This window comes from Doryrhamphus excisus, linkage group LG6 (assembly GCF_037039965.1).
Source record: "Doryrhamphus excisus strain RoL-2023G ecotype Guam linkage group LG6, RoL_Dexc_Guam_v1.1, whole genome shotgun sequence".
Taxonomy (NCBI): domain Eukaryota; kingdom Metazoa; phylum Chordata; class Actinopteri; order Syngnathiformes; family Syngnathidae; genus Doryrhamphus; species Doryrhamphus excisus.
Window position 1 is genome coordinate 12181551 of NC_136362.1, and position 16406 is coordinate 12197956.

The following is a 16406-nucleotide window of genomic DNA, read 5'->3' on the forward strand; positions in this document are numbered from 1 at the left end:
GGGGGGTGTGACGAGCAACTGTTGATAAATATTATACACATGCAGACACTAGTAAAAATGTATGTAATCATATATGTACATATTGATGTATTGATTAGAACGTGGGTACTAGAAGATAATATCAAAGTATTGACACTGTTAATATGGAGCAACTGTATATGGATCTATCTATTAATATGCAACCTGTTATGCTTGTTTGCAAGTGGATTGGTTCATTTGACATTACTTGGAATACTTCACTTCACTGACACTGCAGTGCATCAGAAACCGAGGCGCCCTCTTGTTTTTGTTTTTCTGTACGTCTTCGAAAAAAAAACAGCAATGATTAATTTATAGGCTGGAGTGTATCGTTCACGAATTGTGGTTTCATGTGTGTGACCTCGAAAAACAGCACAAGTCCAGAGTCTATGCAGGCACAGATTACACAGCAGATAGATGCAGATGTGACATCTGGGATTACAATTAGAGTAATATCATCCATCATGTGAAAGCCTGTTACTCTGTTATGGATGGAAATGAAATGAGATGTCTTTGTTATAATCTGCGAGATGTTCAGGGTTTTAATTTCCTTTAATTTCCTGATTCTTCCTTTTAGTATTTCATCTATTTTTTTTTTACCTTGATATTTATTGACTTCTCCTCTCGATTTGATGTCAACAGAGCAGGTCATGACCACACAGCTGTGTCTTTTCACTTAATGCTTCCCTGACCGAATGTCTTTCTGAACATCATTTTTTACTGAGAACAAGATGGATTCACTCAACCGCAAGAAAAATGTCAAGATGTTGGGTTCGTGTCGGGAGATTTGTCATGGGCCAGATGCTCAGAATGCACACACAAAGGTGAAGTGCGGAAAAATGTGTCTTTAATTACACGCATGAACTGCACTGTTTTTCGGAATTTTTCCCATTATTTACAACCCATAGCGTTCACTTTTGGCTGCACGGTGCTGAGTGGTTAGTGCGCAGACCTCGCAGCTAGAAGATCCACGTTCAATTTCACCCTCTGCCTTCTCTGTGTGGAGTTTGCATGTTTTCCCCGTGCATACATGGGTTTTCTCCGGGTACTCCGGTTTCCTCCCACATTCCAAAAACATGCTAGGTTAATTGGCGACTCCAAATTGTCCATAGGTATGAATGTGAGTGTGAATGGTTGTTTGTCTCTATGTGCCCTGTGATTGGCTGGCCACCAGTCAAGGGTGTACCCCGCCTCTCGCCCGAAGACAGCTGGGATAGGCTCCAGCACCCCCACGACCCATGTGAGGATAAGCGGTAGAAAATGAATGGATGAACCTTTCACTTTTCTGTGCCTTCCAGAGAGCTATATATGAGCTAGCTACCCCACATCTTGCCCGAAGACAGCTGGGATAGGCTCCAGCACCCCAGCGACCTTTGTGAGGATAAGCGTTAGAAAAGGAATGGATGAACCTTTCACTTTTCTGTGCCTTCCAGAGAGCTATATATGAGCTAGCTACCCCACCTCTTGCCCGAAGACAGCTGGGATAGGTTCCAGCACCCCAGCGACCCTCGTGGGGATAAGCGGTAGAAAATGAATGGATGAACCTTTCGCTTTTCTGTACTTTATAGAGAGCTATATATGAGCTAGCTACCCCACCTCTTGCCCGAAGACAGCTGGGATAGGCTCCAGCACCCCAGTGACCCTTATGAGGCTAAGCGGTAGAAAATGAATGAATGAACCTTTCACTTTTCTGTGCTTTATAGAGAGCTATATATGAGCTAGCTAGCCCACCTCTCGCCCGAAGACAGCTGGTATAGGCTCCAGCACCGCATCGACCCTTATGAGGTTAAGCGGTAGAAAATGAATGGATGAACCTTTTACTTTTCTGTGCCTTCTAGAGAGCTGTATATGAGCTAGCTACCCCGCCTCTCGCCTGAAGACAGCTGGGATAGGCTCCAGCACCACATCGACCCTTTTAAGGATAAGCGGTAGAAAATGAATAGTTGAACCTTTTACTTTTCTGTGCCTTCTAGAGAGCTGTATATGAGCTAGCTACCCCGCCTCTCGCCTGAAGACAGCTGGGATAGGCTCCAGCACCGCATCAACCCTTATGAGGATAAGCGGTAGAAAATGAATGAATGAACCTTTCACATTTCTGTGCTTTCTAGAGAGCTATATATGAGCTAGCTAGCCCACCTCTCGCCCGAAGACAGCTGGGATAGGCTCCAGCACCCCCTCGACCCTTGTGAGGATAAGCAGTAGAAAATGAATGAATGAACCTTTCACTTTTCTGTGCCTTCTAGAGAGCTGTATATGAGCTAGCTACCCTGCCTCTCGCCTGAAGACAGCTGGGATAGGCTCCAGCACCACATCGACCCTTTTAAGGATAAGCGGTAGAAAATGAATGGTTGAACCTTTTACTTTTCTGTGCCTTCTAGAGAGCTGTATATGAGCTAGCTACCCCGCCTCTCGCCTGAAGACAGCTGGGATAGGCTCCAGCACCCCAGTGACCCTTGTGAGGATAAGCGGTAGAAAATGAATGAATGAACCTTTCACTTTTCTGTGCTTTCCAGAGAGGTATATATGAGCTAGCTAGCCCACCTCTCGCCCGAAGACAGCTGGGATAGGGTCCAGCACCCCCGCAACCCTTGTGAGGATAAGCGGTAGAAAATGAATGAATGAACCTTTCACTTTTCTGTGCCTTCTAGAGAGCTATATATGAGCTAGGTACCCCACCTCTCGCCCGAAGACAGCTGGGATAGGCTCCAGCACCCCAGCGACCCTTGTGAGGATAAGCGGTAGAAAATGAATGGATGAACCTTTCGCTTTTCTGTGCCTTCTAGTGAGCTATATATGAGCTAGCTACCCCACCTCTTGCCCGAAGACAGCTGGAATAGGCTCCAGCACCCCTTGTGAGGAAAAGCGGTAGATAAGGAATGAATTAATGAATGAACCTCTGTAAACGGACCAATATGAGTAAGACATCAACATTTGTGCAGGAGTCCACTATAACATGTAGTACAGCGACCTTAAAGCTGTGCTAGTTCAGTCAAATACTTTGATGTGACACATCAAAACAATTTCAAAGCTTATAAAACACACCAAAAAAAAAAAAAACTTGTGCATTTCATTTTTGGTTTGTGGTCTTGAACAATCCGCTGTCCAATTGTTCAGAGAGCCCTGTAATCCAGCCTTAGATGGGAGCCGTGCAGCTCGGGCCTAATAGGATCGCAGTATTAACAATAGCACCAGCTGTTGCAGGGCCCCCCCTGTTGGTCACCAGGAAGAGTGTAAGGGCGGGGGTGAGGCAGTGAGACAGGGGAGGGAGGTGATTGACGGCGATCAGGAGGTTGTCTGTGTGATGCTGTCAGTCTGCATGTGGAATAACCTTGGAAGCAGCTCGGTTAAGAAACTGCGGAAGTGTATAGTTTGTTTTCTTGGGGGGGTTGGGGGGGCAGATTTGTCTTATTTACCACCCGTTCCAATTAACAAAACTCCACTTTTTTTTTTTTTTTTTTTCTTCGATTTTGTTTGGTCCAAGCAGCTTCTATGCAGGCCTGATTTAAACTGTGGTGCAACCAGGCCTTCTAAGTGCACAGGTGGTTGCACTCGAAACTTTATATGGCTGAATAATCCACAGTAAGGGCGGGGGGTCTACTTTAGTGGGGTTTTTGGGTTGTTTTTTTTTTTTTTTCCGTCTGAGGAGGGTTTACCAAATCACATTCAGGAACCAAGCACCAAGCAGCTTTAAGGAGGATCTTGGTGGAGGATGGCAGTGGCTCTGGATGAAGTGTGGGGGCGGGTGAAGAACGTCTGCAAGCAGAACGGTCTGCTGATTTTGTCTGTGCTTGCTGTGGTAATTGGCTGCCTGCTTGGCTTCTTCCTCAGAGGCAAGCAACTCTCCGAACAGGTCAGTCGGTTCAGTGCTTCCTGTTTACTGTGAAACCCCCGTCACCAGTAACCCACACGTCCCTTTCAAGTACCCCACCCCACCTGTTTCTATCAGATTCCACTGATGATGATTTTCACGTACCACACAATAAAAAGCAAGTACATGCAAGTATGCAAATGAATTGTGATGACAAACCAATTCTGTGGTAAAATAAATCATAACAATCTCGACGTTTGAACGTTCATTCCCATGAGCCTCTCAGATTGCCTACAGCTGCTGAGGGACTCATCTATGGATAGAGATTCACGGTGAAGAGATTAGTGGTCAATCACTCACAGAGACATCAGGTCAAGAACATACCGTCATGTTGACTTATATAATTCACGCAACACTGAATGAATTGAGGCATGACTTATGTGCGTATTCCTGTTATGATCTTTGAAGGGATGTAGAATATTATTTCTTTATTTATAAACACGGAACACACCAAATTGGACAACGATTGGACACTAAAACATTTGTTTGTTTCTGTCAATTGTCATATTGAACTGAACTGTTTATGCGTTAAAATTTCTTTTGCACGCTACACTCCTCCACGCTCTTGCATCTTTTTTTAATACATGGAAAAAGAGTCATGCCGAGTTCTTAGCAAATGCACTCCTGCCATTTTTACAGCTTAAGACTGCACCAAACATGATGTCTTCCATTGTGCTCTTTCATCATCACTTCTTTTTTTTTTCTTGTGCGTAAACAAAATCAAAGATGTACATATATACGGTATATATACTGTATTTTCTGGACTATAAGTCACTCCGGAGTATAAGTCGCACAATGCCAAGAATGCATAATTCGATACAAAAAAACATACATAAGTCACACTGGAATATAAGTCGCAATTTTTGCGGGTAATTTATTTTCCAAACTACTTGACCAAAACAGACATTACGTCCTCTTGGAAGGAAAGTTCTAACAATAAAAGAATAGCTAACAGGTTGAATAGGTGTAAGATATGCTAACACAATGGTTATTCAGCTACACAAAAAATAAACATGAACAGAAAAGGTGTCCAGTGTTTATGTAAGATAAACAGTTTATTCATTTATAAGTCGCTCTGGAGTATAAGTCGCAGGAACAGCCAACCTATAAAAAAAAAGTGTGACTTATAGTCCGGAAAATACGATATATATATATATACACACAGGGTCAGGCAAAATGATCTGACACATTGGTAGGTTAAATAAAAGGAAAATAAAGTAAAAAAATGAAAAAAAAATCATTTTTGAAAATTAAATCAGTTCTGGCGGTGCAAGGTCAACCGGTTGAATTTCGTTTCAATGCAGATCCAGTAGCTCTGAAGTCGGTAACCCATAACAAGATGGTGTTTCGATCTGGTACGGGATCATGTCTACTAAGATTGAAGTGTAAACGGAACACTCGTTGTGTTGCAGTTACAGATTTGTTTGTTTTGATAAACGTTTCCACAATGAAAGCGCGATCACTCACCAGTCCAATCCTTGGCAGCAACTGAAAAAGAAACAAAATACAATGGCGTTATAAAGAAACAAAGCAAAATGGCATTATATGTACTTTTAAAAAATAAAAACACTTTTTGTTACTTCACTTTATTTGCCTTTTATTTAACCTGCAAATGTGTCAGATCATTTTGCCTGACCTTATATATAAATATTTTTAAAAAGATTTATATATATATACATAAATACATCTTTGCTAGCAAATGAGTTAATAGTGGCAACAAAAAAGACACCTGTACGGTATTTTACAATTATAATGGTACTTTGGTTAGCATGCCAAAATTTTGACTCGGTTTGCGTACATCTTCTAATTTGTGTTCAGTAATTTACACGTCAATGTTTTGAATGTATTTCATCACGAAACATCCTTGCTGAAAGCCTATTAGCTTGCTAATACATGGATACAGGAACCAGAAATCAACTCATATTCCGTCTATGATGTCATCAACGTTTGACTGTGTAGTTCTTTGCTGACTAACACAGTTATGCCACAAGTCTTAAAAATGTTAACACAAAACATGTCTTTATAGCTATACAATTATAGTTTTACATGCATTAAAAATTCAAAATGCATATATTATATAACAAATGAAAGGATCACCACCTTCATGTTTTGCCATGAGTCATTTCTTAAATTAAAAAAATGTGTAAATTTTTTTTTTGGCTTTTTTGGAGTTATTTTGCAGTTATTTTTTAAGGTGAGAAACACTATTGAATTTAAAAAATAACACCAAGGCAGATTAATTGAATTTACAGTATTTCTAAAAAAAAAAAAAAAACAAATGCCAAAAATGGTCTTATAATGCAATGTTTAAGAATCCTTGAAAACATGCCTGGATCCGACCAGCGATATATAACAGATATATAAAACGGTTACATGGAGTGAATTAATGAAGGTCGCTGTGACAACATAGTGAAAAAATGCATAATTGCTACTATCACCAGTGCTCCCTATTGGCTTACTCTTTTTTTTTCGAAGTCGAGAGAGAGAACTTTTAATGATGGTTGCATGAGAACTTAAACATGCCTGGTATAGCTGCACTGTCAATTAATTTGTTTATGTAGGTTTTGTCATGGAAAACACGCATGATATATAACATGCCTTTGATGGCTATATTTGACCTTCCAGCATAGACTACATGGCACAGAGTATGCGGCCATTCACCGGCCTTGTGAATACACTCCATGCTTACTGAATGTTTTACACACACACACACACACACACACACACACATACACACACAGCCTTTGACCCTAAAAGCTTTTTAGTGCTCGCTCATTATGTTGCACAAATGGATGCTCTAGTTATGTTTTAATCAGTTTTATTCCTTATTGTTTTGTCACTGCAGTCGTCCACTATAATAATTACAATAACTGATCATAATATATAATTCTTACCATAATAGCATGGTTTGAGAAAAAGGAACCGAAGGAAACCCTGCAAGTTGTTATCCAATTTGCATTCATATAGTAGCTGCCTTCCTGGAAATGTTTGTATCATTACAAGTGTTGCAATTTTCCAATAGTTTCTCTGAAATGCCAACAATTAGCGTGTTTTTTGGTTTAAGCCCAAAATGTACGCTATAATTTTGCATCGTCTTTCCTCGCATACATTTTCCAGTAAGCGTACAAAATATTAAATTGCAGCTATTTGTAATGATTTTGATTGATTTTTCAAGGCACACAGAATATTATACGTTAATATTTCACACAGCGAGATGCCTTGTCACTTCCTGGTTGCTGCAATGGGAAATATGCAGGCAGAGTTCTTATAAAATGCACTTCTGCCATCTTGTGCAAAAAAAAACAAAAAAAAACAATGTATTTTCATCCTTAGTTTGCTTATACATATAAACAATAGCCAGCAATCAGCTCTGTCACACACCTATGATGTCATCAGTGACTCTGTAGTTCTTTGTTAATTAACACAGTTACACCACAAGTCTCCAAATTGTTAACACAAAACACATTTTTTTATAGTTTTACAATCATAGTTTTACATGCATTGACACAGACACCACCTTAATGTTTTGCTATGAGTTATTTCTTGAATTCTTGTCTCATCCTTCTTTATGAAATGCAGCAATTGCAACTTTCTTTGGCTCGATTTTGGGTTATTTTTGTCTGTGTCCATCTCCCTTTCATGTGTCACATCTAATTTTTTTTCTACATGTAAAACTATAATTGCAAAACTATAAAAAATAGTCTTTTGGCTTTGGTCGGAACACATTTCGTATTTATGATATCCATAAGCGAAGTTCCACGGTACATACTACGTTGTCTTGAAACAATCACTTTTGAGTCCATTTATCCTGTTTTACTCCTATAACACTGTAACTGTCTTATTTGTTTACCTTGGTGTGACTATGGAGTGTCATGCTATGTGAATACCACAGCTTAATGCGATGTGTAAATAGCTTCATGATTTTACAGTTACCGTGTTTTTCTTGCAGGAGGTGAAATATTTTCAATTTCCTGGAGAGCTGCTTATGAGGATGTTGAAAATGCTCATATTGCCACTTGTCGTTTCCAGGTAGGAGCAACAACACATCTACACAGAATTTCTACACAGAAAGATTTTTTTCACTTTTTATTAAATAAATACCATTTTCCAGTGCATGTAATATGACTAGTTGAACCATAAAAGTCGTTCATTGCCGTTGTACCCCTCCTTCTGGGAACTAAAACCACAAATTCTACTTCTTCAGCATCACAATTGAAGAGCCTCATAATTCCTTCATCACACACTTTGTCAGCCTCTCTCTCTCTGTATTTCAATGTTGCTTTTTGTGTCACTTTTGACACTTTTCGGGCCATTAGCCATTTAGCTTGAGCTAAAGCTTTTCATCACACATAAGTCCAGTATTTTGAAACCTGTTGGTGATAGTGGAAGTTTGGCTGTCCGAACAGTAGCTGTAATAATTATACACTTGATCATACTTAATAAAGATGTGTATAAACGTAAAGGTGATATTAGTTTCCACTTCACTCGTCCACGTCGCTAATTTTTGAAGATGCACTCTAAGCATCATGGGAACTGTAATTAGCCGTTTCATTGTACAAGCTGCAGGGTTCAAAGCGTGAAAAATATGTAGCTGTTTTCGACACTGGAAATTACGGTATTTTTTCCCTCCTTGAAAATGGGTCATTTTTTCTGCAGAAAAATAGAATTCACTGTGCTAATTTTGAAATAGTGCTGTACGGTGGTCGAGTGGTTAGCGCAGACCTCACAGCTCGGAGACCCAAGTTCAATCCCAGCCTCGGCTATCTCTATGTGGAGTTTGCATGTTCTCCTTGTACATGCTAGGTTAATTGGCGACTCCAAATTGTCCATAGGTATGAATGTGAGTGTGAATGGTTGTTTGTCTATATGTGCCCTGTGATTGGCTGGCGACCAGTCCAGGGTGTACCTCGCCTCTCACCCGAAGACAGCTGGGATAGGCTCCAGCACATTTGTGACCCTCGTGAGGATAAGTGTTAGAAAATGAATGAATTTTGAAATATGTGAGAATAAAAGTAAAATGCACAGCATACATGTAGCACAGTTAAAAAAAAAACACAATTTATGCTTCACTGACAATATTTTTTCCTCAAGCAGTGAAATTCTTGAATGCACCACTGTCACTCTTATTGCAAATATTAATCCAAAATCGTACCCTACTGTGTGAACGTAGCCTTTGGCTATTTTAGGCCCAAAGCTCTTAGTTGCCTGCATGAGGTCAGTGATGTCCAATGCAAAAAAAAAAAAAAAAACCAAAAAAACCAAAAACGAATGAGGCAAACACACCGGTTACATGCAGGGTGCTTTGTGCAATAAGCTACTTACAATTTATGCACCAGTAAAGTCTGGATGAGAAGTTAATCCATCCTCCCTCCCGCTGTCTGTCTCTCTCTATGTCAGCGCTTTTTTTTTTGTCTTCAATTCATTCACGTCAAACTTAAGGCACGTGAGAGCAAGAGACATTAATGAGAGCTAATCTTAAATAATACATGCAGGACGGGAGATAGAGATAATCTCACTGGCAAACAGCTTCCGTATATCTCAGTAGTCTATTTCTATTACTGGATACTGCAGAGTGTGTCGAGTTAGTGGTGCACAGATCGACTGGTTGACACAACGCATGGTTCAGTAGGGCTTATCTGGGGGTGAAATATCTGACCTGGCCCTATAGCCTGTCTGTCCCCATTTTTTTTTTCCTCTCCCAACGCCATCTGCGCACCAGCCAAAGAGGAAACCAGATTATCCCATGGACGCGTCATGCAGAATCAATGGTCCCTCCACAAATGCTTTCCTTCCCTTGCATCAACAAATGAGGGGCAGAATCATAGGAGCAATTTATTTATTGTATTACACTTAGTAAATAAAAGAACAATGGACGAGCAAGAAGATGGTAAAGAGTCGGCAAACTATGTATTAGTAAACAAGCTGTTCCTTTCTGACATTTCTGAGAAGAACTTAAATACACATAATTATATTTTGCATGCATAACTAATGAGAATTACACTACACTTGCTGAATGACATGTTTAAATCTTGCTAAAGGAACGGGAAACGTACCAAACTTGACTGGGAATCCGAGCACTCATATTAATGAAACAAATTGGTGGACATTATGTGTTCAAGCACGAGGATATTCTTAACAGAGGGATTGATTACACCACACAGAGTCAGCAATTCTTCCCACTCAGCTGAAAGGAAAGAGGGATTACTTTTACTCATCTCTGGTGAGTGATTCTTTGACTGAGGATTAGGTACCTTGAACAAAACGCAGGGTTAGATCAGGCTTTCTTTCCACTGTAAATATCAGAGGTGGGAGAAAGTCTGTGTTTGGACTCAAGACTCAAGTCGAGTCAGGTTTCTCGATGAGACGGCAAAGTGCCGGTAAGTTACGTCAAGTCAAGTCTGAAGTCATAGATTGAAATTTTCAAGTCCTTTCAAGTCAAAAACACTGTTTAGTGTCAAGTACCGGGCATGGATTCATTGGAACGCCATTCAAACTTACTGATGTGTGATATTATGCACTGTGAGGTGTTCAGGTGTACTTGTAATTTTGAGTGTTAGGTGCTAATTGTTTTTCATTTTTATTTGCGTATCCGCTATGCCAAAAAAATACGCTGCGCCAAAGAATTTTTTGTGAATTTTTTTATCGGCGCACCCACACCTCCGTCCCTCCCACCGGCACAAGTGGAAAAGAGGGAGGAACAATACCATCTCAACCAATCAAACGAACACCTCTCATTGCCTTTAAATGTGCAGGGCATACTGGACTGCTCAACAGAGATCGGGACTCGTGTAATCTATTCCTGTGTCATGAATAGGAGTACAAAATTAAGTGAAATTTACATTAAACACAGAAGCAATCCAGGCGTCATGTTTGTGATTCACATGTGATTTAGTGTAGTTAATAAAGATGTTGCTTTGTAATACAATACAGCAAATACAGTGGTACCTTGGTTAGCGTTGTTAATATGTTTTTTGGTTAACATCCCAAATTTTTGCCTTGGCTTATGTTGGCTTGTAAAGCATCTAAAATATCCGGTTTGTTTACGCCGCCATCTTGGATTATGCGGCCAAGACGAAAGCTTGCAATACTCTTATTGTATGGGTCCACAGGCGCCATTTGTTTGTACCAGAGTTGTAAACAGACACAGAACAAATGGGCTAAGCAAAATGAACCGTACCAAAGGTGCAAGACCTGCACATTTTACTGCTCCTCCGTATTAAGAGGAGCCAGATGAGGTTGTGTTGACATCTGGTCGGGATGCTTTGGTTAGAGTCTGTTTTGGTTTGAGTAGTATCTTCTGATACAGATCAATGATGTTAACCAAGTCACCATTGTACGTGATCTTTGCATGAATAAACCTGTCATCTGAGTTGCTGGAGGTCAAACCAGAAGTTGCCAGAAATCATAACCCTCCTTCAACAGTGCTTTGCCTTCTTCTTTATGAGCAAAGGATTACTGTAATGCTCTTGCTCAGCAAAGGTGCAGGAGGGAGCGTAAGCCCCATATGCTTCCAGATCTTGCGGCACAGCTACACACTCTTGTGCGCAGGAAAGGAGGCAAACCACTGTAATCTCACCTCGAACACGCACTTCCATTTTGTCAAATGACATTTTGAAAAATTGGTCAAAATAAATAATGAGCTTGAAGAGTTAATCGCTATAATCAATAATCAATCATATTCAATCCCAGCCATTTTTCAAAGAACAACTCCTCATTACCAGCCATTATAGACAGTTTTGACTGGTCTTTTAAAGCACAGAATATTATGTTCGATTGCAGTACTTTAGTAATAGGTAATAGCACATATGTACATTTCAAGAAAATATCAGCTCCCAACTAAAAAAGGAAGAACACACAAAACAACACAAAAACACATGTCTTTCCCTTTTCTGTGCATTCTAAAGTGAGAAAAACATTTGGCATGAAGCAGCTAACAATGCTTGAAATGGGACCTATCTATTATGACGACAAAGACCTCTCCAAAAAAAAAAAAAAAAAACAAGCTACGGCGGCATTGTTATTGTAGGAGCGAAAGAACTACTTTTCTGACATAGTGACACAGTCCCCCCATGCCGAGAGGTAATGTTAGCTACCCGGTATCCTGCTGCATTTCCTGTGGATTTGGACAAGTGAAAAAAATCATGCCCTTCACATGTATACTGAAATGCTGACAATAAACAGATAGGTTGGTCGATTAGCGGATACTGGCTCTCATCATCACAAGGAGGACTCAGCTAGATGCTCTTTACCGGAGAACTATGTTGAATTTACCAGCTCAGCAGGGAGCACAAGTTGCGTGCTGGAAGATACAGCCATCCAATCAGTCGGTATCCCAGTGAGAGTGACTATTTTATTATGGTCTTATGGTGTCTTTCAATATCTGGATCAGGCTATGTAAATCCATTGTGGTTTAGGATTGATTTCATTATTTGTTTTGGCTTCCGAGTACAAAACAATCAGTCCTGTCATGTACGGAAACATCTGAACAGTCGAAAAACAGTGTGTGTGTTCTTTTCCAGGAGATTGATGTTTAGCAAAGCCACCAATCGACCTCAGCTTGACTTTTTACTTATGATCTGATTTTGTTGTTTTGCGGGTCGAATCTGTGCCCAGAGAAGAACCGGTCTCTTGTGCATCGGTTTAGTCGTATTATATTGCATTGTAATTCTAATCACGTCAACATTTTGCTCGTAGACCAAAATAGAGTCCCCTCGGTGGGATTTTCGGATTAAAACCTGCTCTTATTTCTGAAATTGTAATACCGGAAATAACGGTTAGGAATATGGTTATGGGTGAGTCCATCCCAACTAATAACCGTCATTTTTTTTATGAGACCTGAGTTTGAAGTTTGGTTAGAGATAGTGTTTTGTAACATTCATACAGAGGCGGCATACTAAACCTTGAGTATTATTGGAGTATCTCATTGCCAGGCTTAATAGTGTCCTTTGTATTTTGGTAATCAATATATGGTCATTTTACTCATATTCAACTGTACAGCTCTGTCTTTGATGTGAATTTAAGTGTGCTACTTTGTATTGATTTTCATTTCATGCCTGTGTAGGAAATTTGCGGCGATAATGGGTCAGTCGTCTTGCCACGGCACATTGCAATAACATGGCTGATGTGCTATCACATCAAAAAAAAAAGCAGACATCAACCCATAAACATGCAGACCAAGGCTACTATTAGATAATCACTGTTATTTTCAGCAAGTATAGATAACACCATTTTCTCCTGTTAATGGTGGTACTGCATGTTCTCATTGGAGTGGCGGCGTTCTATTTGTTCTATTTGTAGGACGGTGACCAAACCTGACTAAAATGTACTCGGCTGTACCCTACTTGTACCTGCAAAATTTTAGCTTCACAAGTTCTCTTGTACCAAGTTGGGTGCTACACTTTTCAACATGACAGAAATGAGTAGCTGTCTTTTGTGTTTGTTTGAGATCCCGAGTTATTTATTTTGTTAAAAAATTGCAGACTGACATCACGTCATATGTCAAAGAAATAACAATACTATGAATTTTTAAAATTTTAATTAATTCATTATTCATTTTGTTTAATTATTTAAAATTTTAATTAATTCATTATTAATTTTGTTTAATTATTTAGATTAATTATTAATTTAATTAATTAAAAAAGATTAAAAATACTGTCAATTATTAAATAACATACAGATGTTAACGTTATGTGTATAAATGCATATGCGTGAATGTGAATTGACAAGTGCGTGGAGGAAGTTATTTATTTTGTTAAAAAATTGCAGAATGACATCACGTCATATGTCAAAGAAATAACAATACTATTAATTTTTTAAAAATGTAATTAATTAATTATTAATTTTGTTTAATTATTTAGATTAATTAATTATAAATTTAATTAATTAAAAAAGATTAAAAATACTGTAGATACATTATTAAATAACATACAGATGTTAACGTTATGTGTATAAATGCATGTGCGTGCATGTGAATTGACAAGTGTGTGGATGAACGTACAGACAGATGTTTACATTATCTACTATGTATTTTATGTATGTGAATAGATAAACAGGTTTACATTATGTGTGTATGTGAATGGACACACGTGTTTACAGTAAATTGTGTGTGTGAATTGACAAACATATATATATTGTGTGTGTGTATGTGATTTGACACACATTTTCAATAAGTGATGTGAATGGACATACGTACATATTTACATTGTGTCTGTGTATGTGAATGGACAAACATATTTTTGTACATTGTGTGTGAATTGACACGTTGGTGTTTACATTTTGTGTACATGGATAGATAAAGACGATTGCTTTAAATATGTAAGAAAATAGGACAGATGTTGACGATGTGTGAATGGACTTACATATTTGATATTATTGTAGTATGTAAATGGTGGATCATTTGTTCCATTACGTGTGTATATCACACATAATGTGTGTACATGAATGGACAGACAGATGTTTACATTGTGTGTGCGTGGATAGACCGATGATTATATGATATGTTTATGCGAATAGAATAACAGATGTTGACATTATTTGTATGTGAATGGATTCACAGTTGTCTGCGTTATGTACGTATGCATGCGAATGGATAGACGGAGATTTACGGTATGTGTGTGTGAGTATCTAGTCTTTGGTTACATTGTTAAATGGCATTTTAAAATACTATACAATGCTTATGAATTGTCAGGACTCGAAAAATTAAAGTCTATGACTTGGGACTTGACTCGACTTGTCTTGTCTTGACCTGACTTAGACTTGCAAATTTTTATTATTAGTCTTCTTCCACTTCTGGTATCAACATATCAGATTCTTCTCTTTACATTTTGCCTTTTTGCTAAATTTTTCCCATTTTTGTTTCATTTAATGGGCTGATATAAAACAAACTTTGGGCCGCAAATGGCCCCCATGCCGCACTTTGGACACCCTTGTCATTGACAGACCTGAATCTAATCAAATACTCCTACTGTTTAATTGCATTGTTATAAATAAAATATGGGATTTTTGTGGGGGAAAAAAATCAGTTAAGACACAAAAGTATCTCCGATATTTTACTATTAGATCGGAAACTATCAAACATTACTATTCTACTGGAAATTATTGCAGTTTTTTTGTGTTCTCTGATTATCTTTTCCCTGCCGTCTTTCTTTGCATCTTTTAGTCTGATGTCCGGTCTGGCTGCTCTGGATGCCAAATGTTCCAGTCGCCTGGGCATCATGACCATCTCCTACTACCTCTGGACCACCTTCGTGGCTGTGGTGGTGGGCATCGTCATGGTGTACATCATCCACCCCGGTGGAGCCGCTCAGAAGGAGGACTCCGACGAGAGCAAGAAGCCAATGACCAGCTCTGCTGACGCTCTGCTGGATCTCATTCGGTGAGAGAGTAGCAAAAGAAGACTAGCTATCTCCGACTCAACTGTTGTATGTTTTGTACTCCGTTTAGCGCTCAGATGTATCAGGAGTGGAAAATGAAGCTACACAATTCTCTACACAATTCCTTTAATGAGCTTAATTGATTCCAGACGTGACCCTGATAAGTGAATTTCCGCAAAGTAGGAGTCCACATATATACAGTAAAGTCTTGTTATATCGATATTGTCGGGAGTCGGAAAAAATATCGATATAACCGGACTGTCGATATATCCGATCCTGCGCCGAACTGCATTACAAGTGGGCAATAATGCACTCGACATTGTTCTATAGTATAGAACAATGTCGAGCAGCTTAAATCAAGATTAAGATTAAGATATGCCTTTATTCGTCCCTCAGTGGGGAAATTTGTATTGCACAGCAGCAAGAGTACAGAGTCAGTTAAGCAGTACAAAATACACAATATAGAAAAATAAACAATATAAACAACCCAAGTATTAACAGAAATCAACAGTTTTCAAATCAATCTTTGCTTAAGGATTTCAATACCAAAAAAGAACACGGCGAACGGCTGCTTCCAGTCAACTTTATTTTTCACACTTCCACCACCAGAGTGCAGCACACACACCGATTCCCGCACTTCTTGGTTCACAGGTCATGCTCAACCCACCCCACATAGCTGGCCAAAGACATGCCTTTTGTATCGATATAAGCAGACCAAATTGGCTGGCGGGAGATGAAAAGGGCATCGTAGTAACCGGATTATCATAATAACCGGGTATCGTACTAACAGAGCTAATTATATCATAAAAGACTAGAAATTTGCAGGGAAATGAAAATAGTATTGTAATAAGCAGTAATTCGTTATAACCGATATCGATATAACAAGACTTTACTGTAAATCAAAGAGCTTGAAGCCTGTTTATGACCTGCTAATGACAAGTTTTTTAACATTAGAGCCCAATAGACATAACATAACACCCCTATAGCCACATTTATACTTGTATTACCCAATATAGTGGCCAGAATAAGCAAAAATAAGACATAATATATTCATGGTGTTGTTTGTTTTTACTTTACGTCCTGCAGCTTCTATTGTCTCATCAAAATAACATGACGTAGCAGAGCTACACAAGTGCTATCAGTTAGCA

At 39.0% G+C, this 16406-nt stretch overlaps 2 protein-coding genes across 4 annotated transcripts in view; one reads left to right on the plus strand and one right to left on the minus strand.

Annotated features, from left to right (window-relative positions):
• The window catches only part of LOC131125231 (protein shisa-like-2A), a 28277-nt gene that overhangs the window by 6242 nt on the left and 5629 nt on the right, over positions 1-16406 (minus strand). The gene's annotated exons all lie outside the window — the stretch shown is intronic.
• The window catches only part of slc1a7a (solute carrier family 1 member 7a), a 29678-nt gene continuing 16530 nt past the window's right edge, over positions 3259-16406 (plus strand). Inside the window, exons 1-3 of the mRNA XM_058066566.2 lie at positions 3259-3868; positions 7836-7915; positions 15045-15260. Of these exons, the coding sequence (XP_057922549.2) occupies positions 3728-3868; positions 7836-7915; positions 15045-15260 (437 nt within the window). The 5' untranslated portion in view covers positions 3259-3727. The remainder of the gene's footprint in view (positions 3869-7835; positions 7916-15044; positions 15261-16406) is intronic.